General features: G+C 41.6%; 1 protein-coding gene across 1 annotated transcript; it reads right to left on the bottom strand.

Moving 5' to 3' along the window:
- Positions 1 to 4,400: 4,400 nt before the first annotated feature.
- Positions 4,401 to 16,203, bottom strand: ANKRD50 (ankyrin repeat domain containing 50). Its single transcript, XM_062493987.1, has 2 exons — positions 15,984 to 16,203; positions 4,401 to 7,945 (listed from the first exon to the last, which is right to left on the bottom strand). The coding sequence occupies exons 1-2, from the start codon at positions 16,186 to 16,188 to the stop codon at positions 4,401 to 4,403; spliced, it is 3,750 nt and encodes a 1,249-aa protein (XP_062349971.1). The 5' UTR covers positions 16,189 to 16,203.
- Positions 16,204 to 16,757: the final 554 nt, after the last annotated feature.

Genomic DNA, 16,757 nt, shown 5'->3' with positions numbered 1-16,757 from the left:
TAAAGCAATCCATGCCCCGTTCCAAAGAGATATTCAAAATGTGCCAGAATTGTCATTCTGAACAGATTTTTGACAGGTCTACTTTCTGCTGATTGGGAGAGAGGGTTTCCCCAGTGACAAATGTAAATACTGTTCACACAAAACCCACCAGACCATCTCTAAGTTGTGGCCCCTTGTGAAACTGGCCGTATTTTTATGTCCTCTGTCCACAAGGTGCAATTAATAACAACACAATAAAATAAAATAAATATAATCCCAATGACAGTCAAGGTCAGTAGAAAAAATGTTGGCATTCAGGGATCCTTTTCCACAGAACAAAACATACACCTAATCACTCAGAAAAGTCATATTCTTGCACAGTATTGCAAATGTACTATACTTGAGGTTTGGAACAAGTTTGCTGAGAACATTTTGGTACTTTCTCTTTTCTAAACCACTAACCCTCTTAAGGCCATTCTGCCAGACTCCTGTTATGTTTATTTTATTATTGTCCCACGGGGACAAGAAATTCAATACATGAAACATTCAGAATAATCCATACTGCTGTGTGTCAGCTTCTAACATCTAATTTTACTATAAGATCCTTTTTTTACATTTAGGAAAAAGCAAATAAGAATGGGAGGTGCAAGATTAAAAAAAAAAATATTTGGATGATGGTTGATTCTAATAACCAGACATGGAGCCCTTCAGTGCCTCAGAATATGCCCTACATCTACATCCAGGGGCCATTCATCAAAGTTTAAGGATCTAATTAGTCATCTATGAAAAATAACCTCAGCTCTCTATCATCTTATTTCTGGAATGATCAGAATTAGACTATGAAAAAGATGAAACCCAAGCCTTTAGAAGAAATACTTGCATACAAAAATAGGCTTATTTTCTAAAGAGCAAGGCTGTGTAATGGTGAACAGTAGAATATAGCTTGCATTTGTAGGAGAAAAGAACCCACTTGTTTCATTTTATCACTTGCAAGTAAGATGTGCACACTCAAAGGAAAATCTCACACTGCTCACTTCCACAACGACGACCTTGACTTGGCTCTCTTTCATACAAGTCAAATCTTTCTGTTGTGAGAGCAGGAAACCAGCTTTCCATGCCCCAGAGATGGGCTCTCCTGGCTGCTGGTTAACCGTGCTCCAGGAACAGAGACCCGCTGCCTCTACCTAATCCCCGTGAAGCAGTAACCACATTCATACAAGTTTGTGCTTTTAGGAGTTATTGTCTCAGGACAGGGCTAACTCAGTAATCTCTGTACTCCCCAGGCAACGCTGTCGCTGTGCTTTTCCACTGCGTATTCCACTGCTCAGCCTCACTCACAAAGGGTCTGCATTTTCCATGGTTTGCTTTGCTGACATTCCCAAAAATAGTCCTTTACCTTGGAAAACAGAAAGAGCTGTTTCTAATGTATAGAGATATACAAGGAAGCAGGATCAGACCTTTTAGCACCTCGGACACGCCCATATTAGTTACCTCTTCACCATAGCAATAACAGAAGCTGTTGAAGTGTCCAAAATTTGCCTATTGCTTTCCGTGGTCCCAGTCTGCCATCCAGATTTGGTGCTGTAGTACCAGAGAGTAGATTTTTGCCTCTTAAAAATCCCAAAGACACTGCAGGTGGTTGCAGTCCTACTTCTTTGCCACCACTGAACAGCAATTACACAGACAGAACACACAAGTACAGTATTTATAAAATACTGTTACAAGACTTGCAATTCTGGAGGGAACCTTTTGAAGTACATGGGAAACTGACAATACATGACAACAATGCAAATGTGACAAACTCGTTGCTTATTTTCTTTAGCCACAGAAAAATAAATACAAAAAGCACTGCCTTTTCCATAACACAGTTCACTGTGGCACATGCACCTCTACCAAGCGATCTGGAATAGGAAATCACAATTCCTGGTTCTTACCATTTTCAGCTGTGGGCAGGGAAATACAGCATATATCTTTCTGCAATTAAAAAAAGTGCTCATTCTGTGTATTAAATACAAAGTACACAAAATAAAATTTCGAAGCACAGAGGGTTATACTGAGAAGGCAGCCTGAAAATGTAGGCACGTTACAGTAATTAAGGTAACTGTACTGTAGGAATCACATTCTTGAATTTCTAGGTGGATTAAACAAGCACTGTTTGCTTTCATCCCAGCCAGCTGATAAATCATCGGGAGCAGAAGCGCTTCTGTTCACAGCATCATGGAATTGGCCTGGAAGTATAAAATAAAAACATTAAGCTTCGAAACAGTCTGTAACACAAACAGTACTGTCAGAAACGGAGCTCTATCTTCCCTAATTAAAGACAAAAAGCACACGGCAACAACCTGATGAGGAAGAGTGTTCCCTGCCCAACCCCAGTCCTGTGATTGATTCCCAGTGCTCTCTGCCATCCCAAGCAGCTACAAGGTCCCCACAACAGGAGAGCTTCCTGGATAGACTGGGGAGCAGCAGCCAGGGAAGGAAAGCCATTCCTGAGGTGTTCCCACAGAGGATTTCTGATGTGATTCCCCACAGGTGACTCATTCATCCACCGGTCAGGGAAACTGCCATTTCTCCCGCTGGAGATTTGGCAAAAGAGGTAAATTACAGCCTGTGCCAAGCAATTCCCACTCCACAAAGAATTGTTCTAAACTCCCTTCTTTAAAGCAACTCTCTGGAAAGTGTTAAGAGAAAAGCAAAAGGAACCATTTGGTTACCCACACCTCATCTTTTTGGCCATTTGCATAACCAAGAACTTCAGTGAGAGAAACCCTCAATTTTCAGTAACACACCATTTGCTCCAGATAAAGCAAAGCCAAATTTTAATATTATATGTGCAATGTTCAGATTTCTTAACATGCTGTTTACATTTTAAAATCAAGAAAGATGGAAAAATTCACCAAAACCAGTCTTTTGATGACAGGTCAGGTCAGATGAACACATTCTACGTCAGAACCATGCAATGGATTTATGATAAAGCATAACATGAAAGCAAGCAATGAACATCAGGTGCAGGCACGTAAGAGTTAGGAAATACAATCCTTAATTATATGTTTTACAGTTTTATGGAAGCAGGAAAAATTACAAATAAATTCTAACCCTGTTTGGGCATGATGTATTACTGTGGGAATCTGAAGTCCTCGTAACTTTTACAAAGATTTAAGGACTTTTCTCCCCAGCTGATGATTTCTCTCTGGGCCTGTTCCTGCTGTCCTGCCCCACAGCTCATCTGACCCTTTGGTAAAATTTGCATTTTACAAATGCACAGGCTCTAGCGCAGATGTGTTTGAAGCACTTTGTTGTTTTAAACGTTTTCACTGAACCAAAATGCCAACCCAAGAGGGTCCTGCAAAATATTCAATTGCTCTGCAACTCTCCAGGGACCTCAGCTACATCTACAGATGTATTCCATCAAAATCAATTCCCAGGACATTTTTGGAAAATGCCCGATTATGTGTTTTTGACAGCTGAAAACCTTCCACGTGTGGATTCTGCACCACCTGCAACTGTCCTAGAAACACATTGTCTTTGATGACCTGCAGCAGAACTGAGTCACAACTGGCAAGAACATTCTTGTTCTAAGGAGCAGCAGCCTGAGCTGTCCAAAATGCCGCATTCACATACAAAGGAAAGTTTTCAAAAATAAGCGAGCAAGCGGCCAGAGGTGGGCACACATTTCATAAAGATGCTGCTTCTCTGAAATACCAGTAGAAAGCATATTAAAACATTCTTCCAAACACCCTGAAAACATACACCTCAGCAGGAAGAGAGAGAAAAACAGAACTATTTCAGCTGACTCACTGACAATTCATGTCTGAAAAAGAGACTTAGAATTACTCTTTCAGCTTAAAATTCAGTTTTGGAGAGGAGGTCAGAAAATTGGTAGTACCATAACGTGGTTTATAATCTTGCACTGAGAAAAGCCACTTCTTTTATGGGATTACCTTTACAGTAACAGAAATATAAAATCAAAGCTTTAGAATAGTATTTGATACTTATGCTTCACCCTTGAAATCCACATTCAGAAAAATGGTTGCCTGTAACTTGTAAGAACCTTCAGAAACTTTCTGAGGAGCATTTGCATGAATAATGAAATAAAGATTGCATCTGAAAACATCATTAACTGAAATTCTCATCTGTCCTTACATTTGAAAATGAAATTCCAAATCAGTGCTACGTGAAACCCACTTATCAAAGACAATGGGGCACAATTTGAGCAACTGAATTCAACAGACAACACGACAGTGATCCAATTCCTCTATGGCTGGTGCTTTTAAATGACAGCGAAGGAAATCCTTGCCAGGTTAATATTTTAACATCCATCAAAAAGCAATTATGATGGTAAATGACAATCAAATGCAATTTTAGCACATTTCAAACGAGATGCAGGTATTTGGCTCCTTTGTGACTGGCTAAGTTACCTTTTACAATGGTGTTTCCTTCTTGTAGTTGAAGCTTGGGTCGCCAGCTTCAATCTGAAGTTTTAAGGCTTGCTTAAGGCTGAGTTCTGTCTCTGCGGGGGGATAGCCTTCCAGCACATCCTGATGCCCTCTGTCCTGCACCGTTCGTGGGACAGAAACCCTGCCGAGGAAAACCTGATTGCTCTGGAGATGGTAATTCGGGTTTGTCATAATGCCATTTCTCTTCTTCTGCTCCCCACTCTGTTGGTGAATCAGGAACTGCTGCTGAGATCGACCAACTTCTTGCTGAACTGGAGGGACCAAAATTTTGCACTGTGGCTCTGGTGGCACTGATTTCAATGGCATGCTTGTGCCAGATTTGGCAATGGGTACTCGTTTATCAAACTGAGTCATTTCATACTCTAACACTTTGGGTTGGGAGGAACTACTCTGCTTTATTTTTTTCCCAGCTGACCCAGACTTGCTGGAGTTGTCTGTTTTGCCCCCTTTGTTCGCTTTAGTTGACTTCAAACTAGGTTTTACTTGGCTCCATTCAAACTCGCTACTCGGTGAATTGTGATTTTGACTTAGGGAATGAGTTGTGGAAGAAGGGGAAACAATGGACTGCCTGCTTCTGCTGCGTGGCAGGGAATGCTGCTGGATTTGCTCTGTGAACGACAGGCTGTGGAAACTATCAATGGGCACCGTCTGAGCGGTGGCTGTCGAGGACGTGGTGCGGAGAGAAGAATTTTTGGAGCTTTTCAGGGAATTGTTTGATAAAGAAGACTTCTGACGGTCAACCGTGGAATCGGGAGACTCCGAAGGAGAACTGAAGGCGTGTGCAGGCCCATTGGATAATCCCCGCATTCCAGGCTGCATGTCTCCTCCAGTACTCCCTGAACTGTTGGACTTCATGGTTAAGGACTGCATTTTAGAGGAGACTGATTGTAAGGGTTTCTGCTCCATTGTGTGGACTGGAGACGGAGTGCAACCATTCAGAGTCGATGCACCATATTTTTCCAGTAATTTAATTATCTGGGAGTGTCCATTTTTGGCTGCGACCCGCATAGCAGTGCGCCCAAATTGGTCAGCGTGATTGGGATCAGCACCATGCTCCAGTAATATCTGGACAACGTCAATGTGCCCCTCTTGGGCTGCAATGCAGAGTCCAGTAGCACCTTGATTACACGTGTGGTCAACCAGAGCACCATGCTCAATGAGAAGCTGCACAACCTTCACGTGGCCTTGCCATGCAGCAGACTGCAAAGCAGATCTCTTCTCGTTATCTGCGGCGTTCACATCGGCGTGGTACGTTATCAGCACCTGCACCATCTCCAAATGGCCCTGCCAGCAGGAAACATGGAGTGCTGTTCTTCCTTCAGCATCGCTCGCTTCAACGTTTGCACCATTTTCTAAAAAATACTCAGCCATTGTAAGCTGGTTTTCTAATGCTAGGATATAAAGCGTTGGCCTACCATCAGCATCTTTGTAGTTCACATCTGCCCCATGGCTGAGCAGCAGCTCAACTATGTCTCTGTGACCTTCTAAGGCAGCAACCCGAAGAGCATTTCTCCCGTCGTAGCCCCTCTGATCAATGTTGGATTTATTTTCCAGTAACATCTGCACACAATCATAGTGACCTTCCTGCGCAGCTAGTATGAAAGGTATCCGTCCATCGTTATCGATTTCATTTGTTCTAGCACCTTGTTCTATAAGAGCTTCACAGATCAACCTGTGACCTTCAAAAGCTGCCATGTGCAAAGGTGTCCAGCCTGCATCGTCTCTGTGGTTTTCATCTAGCCCCCTGTCCAGCAGAGTCCGTACTACTTCGACATTGCCCTGTGCAGATGCTATGCTCAGGACTGTTCTACCTTCACTGTCAATGCTGTCAACAGCTGCACCCCAAAACAAGAGAGTATTCACAACTGAGGCGTGGCCCATGGAGGCTGCTGCCAGAAGCGGTGTCCGGCCGTTGTTGTCCGTGTGGTCAACATCAGCTCCTCCTTCCAGAAGCAGATCGACCACATCCACGTGTCCCTCATAGGCGGCTACCAGCAGCGGAGTCATGCCGTCCTTGTCACAGTGGTCGACTTCAGCACCGCGGTCGATGAGGAGGCTGACCACCGAGGCGTGACCCTTGCTGGCCGGCACACAGAGCGCAGCCACAGACAGCGCCGTCCTCCCGTCCACGTCCTCATGGTTCACCTCCGCACCATGGTCCAGTAGGTGCTCTACGATCTCCTTGTGCCCCATGTAGGCGGCGGCGATCAGAGCGGTTCTGCCCTCATTGTCGGCTTTGTTAACTTCAGCGCCGTGCTGGAGCAGATTCAGCACGATATCTTCGTGGCCTCCCCAAGCTGCCGCTCTCAGCGCCGTCCGGCTGTCGGCGTCCGCGCAGTCCACCTTGACCCCGGCGTACAGGAGCGCCGACACCACCTCCGTGTGCCCTCCCCACGCCGCCGACCGCAGCGCCGTCCAGCCGTCGTGGTCCGTGTGGTTGACGTTGGCCCCGCAGCCGATGAGGCAGTTGACCACCTTTGTGTGGCCCTGCCGGGAAGCCAAGGTCAGCGCCGTTTGCCCGTGGGTGTCTTCGATCTCCAGATCCGCTCCCCTCGACACCAGCAGGTTGACCACGTCGAGGTTGCCGCTGTACGCCGCGTTGGCCAGGAGTGTCCTCCCGTTGGAATCGCACTGGTTAACGGAAGCCCCGTTGTCCAACAAGGTTCGGATGGAATCCTCTCTCTCCAGGGCCTGCCGGACGATGCAAGATGTGCGGTCATCTTCGCTGTTGACGTGAGCACCGGCCTTTACCAGCAGCTGTAACACCTCTTGCTCTTTAGGAATTAAGGTCGATAGGGAGTCTTTGACAGGTGTGCCATTCCATATCATCCACAAAGCCAGCTCTGACGTCTCCAACTGTAAATTAGAATTAATGAGATGCAATGCAAACTCTTGAGCTTCTAACGGCGTTAAATCCTTTGCCCGGCAGGTGTAACTCATGGCCAGCATTCTGTGTCCCTCCGCAGCGTTACACAAGTATTTCTGCGTACAGTGCTTTACGTCCAGCAGCCACTCCGCAAAACTGTAATGAAACAAGATTTTTGTATTTCCAAGGCCATCGATAAGGACTTTGGACAGGACATCCAATTTGCGCTGAAAATCTTCCATGGTCAGTGTCATGTTTTTGGTCCACACCGCGTGATACAATTCCGTGGTGGTCAAGGGCCTGCAGGCTGCGAGAATTACATTAAGGATAGGCTGGATCTTTGCAAACTGTTTTCTCACAAAAAGTCTCTGACAGAGCCAAAGGTAGAGGCCATTTAATGTTCCTGGAATATCACGGATCTCCCGTAACATGATAAAGTTCTCCACGACTCCATCTAGGACACGTTCCAGATACAAAAAGCAACCGCTGCTTTTGATGTGAAGCTGATTCAGCATTTCTGCCGTTTCTTTTGTGAGATGTTGTCTCAGGGCTTCTTCCTGGTCCAAGCGATGCAGAATATATTGCTGCACATCTTTCACAATGTAAGCCTTTCGGAGGTCGTCCAGACTTATTTTTCGAAAACCTGTTGAGAGGGGAGAAAGTCGTAATTATTTCTGATCCAGTTCTGCTTAACTCCGTGTTGGAAGAAGAGTTAATAAAAGCCAAGACATTTTTGGGTGAGGAACACCCACAACAAAATACTTTCCCCTGTAAACAGGGGAATGCAAATTAATTGTAATAGCAGAAAACTTGGATAATTAGATGCACTGTCATCATAATCTACTGTAAGAAAAAATACGTGCTATTAATGAAAATAATACCAAAAATCACTCTGAATTAGGCATTGTGCATCTGCCTCGGACAATACTAAACACCTAAGCAAAACCATCAAAACTGGAACCAAAATAAGATTATTAAGTATTATTTTATTATTAAAGGAATAATCCCTTCTCCATTGTGGTTAACAACGGAATTCTAATTTTCAGCTTCTTAGATTAAGACAATTATTATGTTTATTTAAGTACAGAAGAGGGTATTCACACCTGCTGCATATGCATGATTAAATGTATATAAATCACTAACCTGACTACCACAGTTTTATTTAAAAGCTTTTATGATACAGGAGAGACACTCAAAAATAGTTTTTAAACATCTTCAGACCTCTGCACACCAAAAATTACCCATTTTTTGCAAGTGAGGACTGAGTTCTAGACAAACACCCTGGCTCCCTGGTAGGTGACTCACTGTATAAAGACATAGGTTCTCTTGCAGTCGTATGATCTCAGTGTTTGTCCAGCCTGTTTACTCTTTAGTGGAAAAAGGGGCATTATTCCACACATGCAGACTGTGCCCATCCCCTCCCACTCGAGGAAACTGTTCCTAGCACCACTCTGCTCTTCAAACCAAAGCTAAGTTACTAAACTCTAAATTCTACTGGAGGAAAAGCAACCGTAGATCAATGTGTTCAATTCAATTCTGACCCCATCTCCACGGAAAAGAAATTATTTTAATTGAGCCTCTGAAGGATGTTGCTTCTAGATCTGTGTTTTTAAACACTCTGTGGATCAAACTGCTCAGTCTCTGAGGCTGTTCTGACAGCAAATTCAGACTGGTAACAGAGCTGTGGTTTTAGCTGCCCAGTGGCTTCAGCAGAGGTTCTGAATGTCCCGTTAAGGTCACTCTGTTAATTGTTTAGTCTACATGAGCACTGTACAAACACCACAGAGGAGAACGGAGAGGCCAACTCTGGAAGTGTTACTAAAATATTTCTGCTTCCCTTAGTAATTATGGAAGCACTACAAACAGGACTCAACCAACAGAATAACTAAAACAAAATCATACTTCTCCACAAAATGCAATCACTGGAGAGGACACTTTTGCACAGTCACTTCAGAGGATAAGAGTACACAGATTTTTGTGTATGAAGATTTTTGAATGAGAAGGCCAGGAGGAAGAAAATAATCTTTGTCCATTCGAGAGGCTTTTTTGTTTTGCTCTAAAAGAAAGCACAGAACCAATTTTATCCACCATAATGCACCACAAATTCAAATAATGTCCTAACCTGATCTGCAGGATGGCATAATTCATTGCTTTACTATGTATTTTATTAAAATATTCCATACGCAACTCTGTGAAGCCCTTAATTTTTGCACATAACCCAAATAAAAAACTTTGCTGAGTAAAAGCAGACAGTGCCCTGTGATTCTGCAGATTCCAAGCTCCCACTTGAAGTGAAAGGCTGTTTCTAGGTCAGGATCCTTCAGAAGATACAGAAATGAAAAAAATAACACCAAAGCCAGCCAGGGCATTGCTTGGTGCATGGACTCAGAGTCACGTGCATACAAGGAGCTGTAATTAGAGACAAGTGTCCCTTTGCCTGGCTCGTGTGTGCAGAGGGAACAGCTCTGTTCTGCTCAGTTTGGAGCAAATAAAACCACTCACTCACCTTCCTTTGAACTGCCCTGCTTCTCCTGCTACTGATCTGCCACTGTCTCTTGGCTGAACAACGACAGACAGGGAGCTCTGCAAACTCATTCTCTGTGTCTTTAGACCTAAGTGACCCTGCTCACAAAACCCCCAACCTCTCACATTAATCCCATGCCCACATCCTGCCTTCCAATATATACCTGCAAATGTAAGCTATTTTTATTTTAGTATTGCTCAAGTGTTTTTTCAGTAGTGAGTTTCATTTCCCTGCTATGAGAAAACCCCCAATGGACTGGCACAACAGCAATCCTGAGATTTCAGCTGATGTTCAGTGTTGCCTGACTAATGATTACACTTCACCTCCCCTGACTTCCAGCCTTCCCAGGAAAACTTGCAGTGATAACTGTTTAAGCGCCTCTGTCTCAGTCTTTGTGTCTCTGCTTCAAAAACAAAAGACTCTTGCATGTCTTGCAAGCGTTCTTTAAAAAAAAAAAAAATATTTTGCTTCCCAAAATGGGTGGGAAAGTGAACAAATAAACCCAAACCCTAAGCCCCTCCAAATTAAAAAGGAAAAAAAGGAAAGGTTTGTGTGTTTGGCATTTTTTTCCCCTTCTAATGAGGTATCAGTCCCAAAAGAAGTGCGGATGCTCCATTCCTGCAAGTGTTCAAGGCCAGGTTGGATGGGGCTTTGAATAACCTGGGATAGTGGAAGGTGTCCCTGCCCATGGCAGGGGGTTGGAATGAGATGGGCTTTAAGGTCTCTTCCAACGCAGAACATTCTAAGATGGTCTGATTACTTTGTTCCATACAAAAATAAAATATTAAAAGTATTTTAATAATAAGCTAAAAATATTACCCTGATCTGAGATACACCAAATATCTGAGCACTTCAGACTTATTTATTTGCTTCAGAAGTAAAAAAACTTCAGAAGGTTTCAGAGCAGTTTTGAACTATTTGATTGGCTGCATATTTATGGAAGCCAAAATTTCTTTTTTTTCCTTTTCTTTTTTTTTTTTTCTTTTCTGCAGCATTTCCATACTATATTTGTTAATGAGATCCTGTATTCTGTATCTGAAAGTAAGCCTGGCTAGCAAGAAGCACACTACACTCATACAGACCTTCACACATCCTAGGGATGAAATGCCCTTTTAAAGGCTGGGATTAACAAACTGCCATTGTAACAGAATTTGGGACATATACAGGATGTTAATTTTAACCACTGCATCAGTCCATACTATAGTAAGCAAATAATTCATAAGAAGCCTTATAGATAGAACTGATTTCTTTAAAGCCTGATTTTTTTGTTGCTAGCTTGAAGAAGGAAAACAAAGCTATGTTTTTTTCCTCCCAAATATCTGCCTAAATGAAGTCATTTTACATTTCCAAAGCTCCTGCAAACTTGCTTTTCAACCCTGCCCCATACAATAAGTCACTTTCATGGGCAAGAAACACCAAAATATTAAGAGAAAGCTCATTTTGTTTCAGATGCATTCCCATGAACTACTTAAGCTCAGCAAAACAGAAGTTACAGTAGACAGAACTTGCAGTCCCACGACCCTGCTTCTTGCATTGTTAAAATTTTTCTTACAACACATCACTTTCAACCCAATGGGAGCTCCAGTATGGATTGTTCTAATTTATTACATTTCTGGCAGTTCTGTAAACAAATCTGCTCCAAATGTATTCCTTGGCAAGACCTAGGGTCATTCAAAAGGGAAAAAAAACACATCTTGGCTATAAATACTTTTATAGCATGTCAACCTTTTCATACTTTAATAGTAAAAAAGCTATTAGCTAGCACGTTTCAATTCTTTAAAATACCCTTCCACTTTCCATGTTTAAATGGATTTACACAAGCACGTAACAGGAGTACATTTAAGTACATTTTAATGTATTTAACTGTATTGTTAGCTTTAGAGCAATCCAAATTATTACAGACATGGCAGTAATTTGGCATTAATAATTTATCCTGCTGATCTAAGCAGTATTGAATTAGGTACTTCTGTGGCCATTTATGCACACCTGCTCAAAAAGAGTAACTTCTCCAGCAGAGTAAAAGGGCACCTGGAGACTCAGGCAACACACTTAGCTTTGAGTGCATTTGCAGGATATTGTGCATTACAAATTCCTCTGCCTCTTCTACAGGTGCTACAAGGCACTGAGGCTGAAACCTGCTGCTCCCACTGGTCCGTGTCACTGCACAGAAGTTTATTTAATTAGATCTACAGGTAACAGTCCATTTAAAACAATTTAGTCTTCCCTCTTTAATTACAAGGTAATTAAATTCCAAGTTCACACACAATTTTTTGCGAGGAAATATAAAATTCCCTAGTACTATGCTTTCAAAGTGCTAATGAAAAGAAAGGACATGGCAATTAAAAGCTCCCTATGTATTTCCCAAGCATTCTAAATAATTTTTCTTTCCAAACCTACACAAGAAATAAACTTTTTCAAAGTTTCAATATTATAAGTTAGTTTTGCAACCACATAAATACATAGTTTATCTTTTATAGTAAGAATCCAACTCCCATGAAGACTTCAAAGAAACATGAAATCACCTAAATAAATTCCAACTTACTGTGAAAAATTAGAGGACAAGTTTGAACTTTTATTTTGCAAATAATCTCTCCTGAAGCAGTATCATACCATTTATTTTCTAGAATGGCAGGAAAGTTCAGCTCCAAATCTGGCAACTGATTTGATTTGGGGATTCAGCAATAGAACTACTTGAGTATCTCTAATCACCAGTGAAGTTTCTGAGAGAAGCTGCATTGTGATTTTTTTTACTGCATTTCTCTAAAATGTTCACATTTTTGCTTATTTTTAAACGTTTTGGAAAGGCTGTGGGGAAAACGACCCTCCCCATCTATTCAGACCAGTAAACAGTAGAAACATGAGAAGGACATGTTCCCGAGATTTCTGATCAAGAACAAATGTGGACAAATATCAAACACTAAAAGTTCCTGTGTGTCTGGACCTGAATGACAAATAAAAGGATGAGTAAAAAATGGATGACACTGTCAGTTCCTGCCTATGGACAATGGATGAATGGAACTTAAGCTGCCTCTGAGGCCAAACTGAACTCTTTCACCTCCGCTTTTGTTTTTGTTTTTTTTTAATTGAATTTTCCAGTATCTTTCTGGTATTTGTCATTAATTTCATGAGAACTACGGCTCCCTGTGATGGGACATCTGCACAGGTTGTGCTGCACTGGTGCACTCATGCCTCATGCATTGGAGGGAATGTCAGTGTTTAACTGAGATTTATGTGTCTAGCAAAAAAAAAAAAAGAAATCAGGCAAATGCCTATTTAAAAAAAACCTTTTAAAATCATTTGTACATAAGCACTTTTGCCTATTTACCTTTATGCTGCTAATGAGAAATTATCTGCTGTTCACTCCAACTTATCTATGTAAAATTACCTGATTTAAAAATGCCTCAAGTTTTCCAACTAATATGAGGGATTTTCAAGACAGGAAATTTTGTTTTGTAAGCACGACTCCTACACTTTCAAGATTTAGCCTCATTTTTAGAAGAAGCATTAGAATTAGCTCATTAGCTATAAAAGAAAAAAAAATGCTCTGTACCACTTTCATGCTGGAAAGGCTGTGTTGATGTATCTGCTTGAGTGCCCATACTTGGAGCCAAATGATAACAATGATGATGTGGGAGACAAAGTGGATAACTACGGGTGCAAGACAGGATTGTTCAATTTAGGGGAAAGGCCACTAGGAAAAGCAAGTGGGCAGCATGTGCAGCTGGTGACAGAGCACATGAAGAGAAGGCAGTTATCTGTCCCTCTCCTTTTATAACTCACTTGGCATTTGCTCACTGTGGAGGGTGACCACAGACTCAGCCAGGCATCATCATCTCACATTTGGTTCATATTTTTGAGGTTGTCTCTGTAGCCACAAGAGGCAAAACTTTTTTTTTTAACTTTTTTTTTTTTTTTTAAATTAATGAAAGCTGAGAATCTGAGCAAGGGGAAGAAATCTGTAGCATGTTATGGTACTACAGAATCTGGGAATACAGAAAGGCTCAGAGCACAAGCTGCAGCAGATGCAGGCACAGCTATTCAGTTTTCATAAATAAGCCTCCACCAGAAGTGAAAGAACAAAGAGGATCAGAACAAACACCCCTCCTCCTTTTCTCATTCTTAGGAGTGCTAGGGATGATTATTCACCCCTGGCAGCATCAGGATGACAGTGGGTGAGAAAGACTGGACTCTCTCTTCCATGTCATCACTATTTCTGGCTCAGGAGCTGCTTGCACAACTCCCATCTGTACTGCACACCCAAAAAAGAGCATCATCAGGACAAGGCCACTGCAGCAAGCCTGCTTCCAGCCATTCCACACTGCTGGAATGAGAGCTAAATCTGTTTGTCAGGCAGATCCAGAGGAAGTTTTCACTGCATGAAAATTTTAAGTCAAAACAGTTATAAACTTACTGCAAGCAAATTAATATTGGTTAATGTATATTGCATACCATACTCCAAAACTTTTTAAACAGAAAAAAATATACAGATGGGATACATTTTCTTAATCCATCCTAACAGAATCCCAGTCTCTTATGAAGTTATAGTGCAACTGATTTTTATTTGGCCCAAATACTTTTTCTTGATCTTCTATTCTGCCCACCAACTAAATGTAAATAGCTTTAAAAATCGGCTCAGCTAAAAGTAAACAATTCAAACACCACAAAGGAGAAGAGTTTGCCCCAGTAGAAGAGTTAATGTCAGCCAATCCTTTTCAGGCCAGAACCCAAAAAGAAATCCACGTTATTTGCAGTTTTACAACACCAAGTTGCATAGTTTCTGAAGTCAAGAGAAGCTTCAGCCATGCTCCTCTTATCCTCACTGCACCTTCTGCAAACCTGAATAATGGGTAGTAACAGGAAAATCCTCCAACACTGTTTTAAATGGGCAGCCATCACATTGGCTGTAACGTCACATTTTCCTTTCACAGTGGCTAAACCACAACTAGCTCTGAATAGACCCTAAAATTTCTTCTCAATTTGTATCCAATTCTTTCTCTGCTGTACCTTCCCCACAGTGAAGATGGGATTAGTATCACACATTAATTTCCTTTATGCTGTTCATCAAACCATAATCTGTGGAAATCAAAAATTAACTCACTGCAATTAAATTTATTTTAAAGGCATATCCGTTACTTCTGCTGATTTTTCCTGTCAGGAATTCCATCTGGAAATATACTTTGAAGACGACAGCAATTTTTTAGGGCTAGTCTGAAACACTGCATGATTCAATGGAAAGGAAATAGGACTGTTGTGAGAAAGTCTTGTCTGTTTTTTTGGCAATAACAGCATAACTAATCAGCCAAACTTTGACAAAACTATTCCCATATGAATGCCTGAAGGAACCCTGTGAAGCTACCCGAAGTTTCTTTTCGTTGTCACATACTCCCAAATACCAGTCTTCATGTCTGCCACTGATTAATACTGTACTTCATTCCAAAATGCAATTATCCCATTGACCTTCTGCCACTGTGGAAATGAGCAAGCCTATGGGTCTAACTTATATAATCACATTTTTGTCATAATTGTGTCCTTAATACACACAGGCTTCATACATAGGCCTGGAATCCAGTCCAGATATTGCCCTTTATTAAATTTCAGAGAACTTCCAGTAACAATGTCATTACAGTGCAGAAATGTTCTCATGACACACTAAAGCCTGGATGAAGAAGCTGTAAATTTTTTTTTTACTGTGCAACCTTTGCCGAAAGCACAGTCCAAGAATCCACATCTACATTGTTCCTCTCTCCATTTTCACCTTCAGAGATTATTACCCACTTTCTGCAAACACGGGAGAGATTTTAATGGGAGATGAAAGGAAAACCTTCTGAGGTTATAAGGAATGGGTGTAGGCAGCTGAAATACTTCTGCACTTACACATCACCTATGCTGTTTGAAGATTTATAAAATGAGCAAAGCAAAACTCAAAACACTGAAGAGAACACGGATGCTCTGCAAAGATAAAAATTACCTCTAAAATGCTTGGCTGATTTAAGCTTTCCACAGTCCTTGGGAAACAGGGTGCTTTTGAGAATTACTATTTTTGCTATTGTCATTTCTTAGAACTAAACATGCAGCAGTGCTTTCCACCATCCCCAGGGCCTGGTAAATACAAAGTCCTAGGTACAGGTCCCAAACAATTCCTGTGCTCCGTGCTCACCTGTAAACATTTTTGTAACAGCTTTACTCTGCTTGCGGGCAGAACACAGGAGGAGCAGCCAGGGAGGGAAGAACTCGAAGTGGCTGGCTAAAATCTCTGCTATTGTCCCAGATAAACTCGTGGAAGTCTGTTCACCCTCAGAAACATTACAGCCCTCGTCCACCGAATCCACCAGCATGAAGAGGCTCTGCTGAGGGGGCTTCATTCCCAAGAGAGGGAGCAGAATGCACCTGGAAGGAAGATCACACAGAAAGAACACAGAGAATTGGTATTTCAATGCATTTAACAGTACCTTTAACAGTACAGGCATCTAGGACAAACCGATGATCGACTTAAAATGCAAAGTTACTTTTTAAAAATAGTTACCATGGAAAATATTGAAGTAGAACAAACTAAAAGAAAGACTTCGAACAGGTAGTGATGTAGTTCTTGTTTAGGCACCGTTACCTTTTCATGAACTTCTAATTTATAACAATACTTAAAAATTATGTAATATTGTTCAACTCTAGTTAGAATACTTGGAAAAATGGTGCTTCACCAAGAAGCCACTTGGCCTAAAGCTTAAGAGCTTTACTACTGTTGTCTCTGCCAAAGCTGTTGCTATTGCTTATCAGAAACCAATAGTGAACAATAGCAGGGCATGAAACAAAAATCTGAAAGACACATGAAATATCAAAGCTCAAAGAGTTCAAGTCTGAATGAATAACGTTATTACAAAGAACAGAATTTCTGCCATACCTCCACAAATAAAATTCAAATTTAGCAGCAGACTGA

This window comes from Cinclus cinclus, chromosome 5 (assembly GCF_963662255.1).
Source record: "Cinclus cinclus chromosome 5, bCinCin1.1, whole genome shotgun sequence".
In the NCBI taxonomy this organism is placed as follows: domain Eukaryota; kingdom Metazoa; phylum Chordata; class Aves; order Passeriformes; family Cinclidae; genus Cinclus; species Cinclus cinclus.
Note: the sequence above shows the minus strand (reverse complement) of the source record. Positions and strands in the feature narration are given on the sequence as shown.

Bases quoted from the DNA above. Each gene is read 5' to 3' on its own strand.
- ANKRD50 (XM_062493987.1), bottom strand. From the start codon at position 16,188: ATGAAGCCCCCTCAGCAGAGCCTCTTCATGCTGGTGGATTCGGTGGAC. The intron at 7,946-15,983 runs GTGAGCACGGAG...CCCTCTCAACAG, and splicing joins TGTTACAAAAATGTTTACAG to GTTTTCGAAAAATAAGTCTG.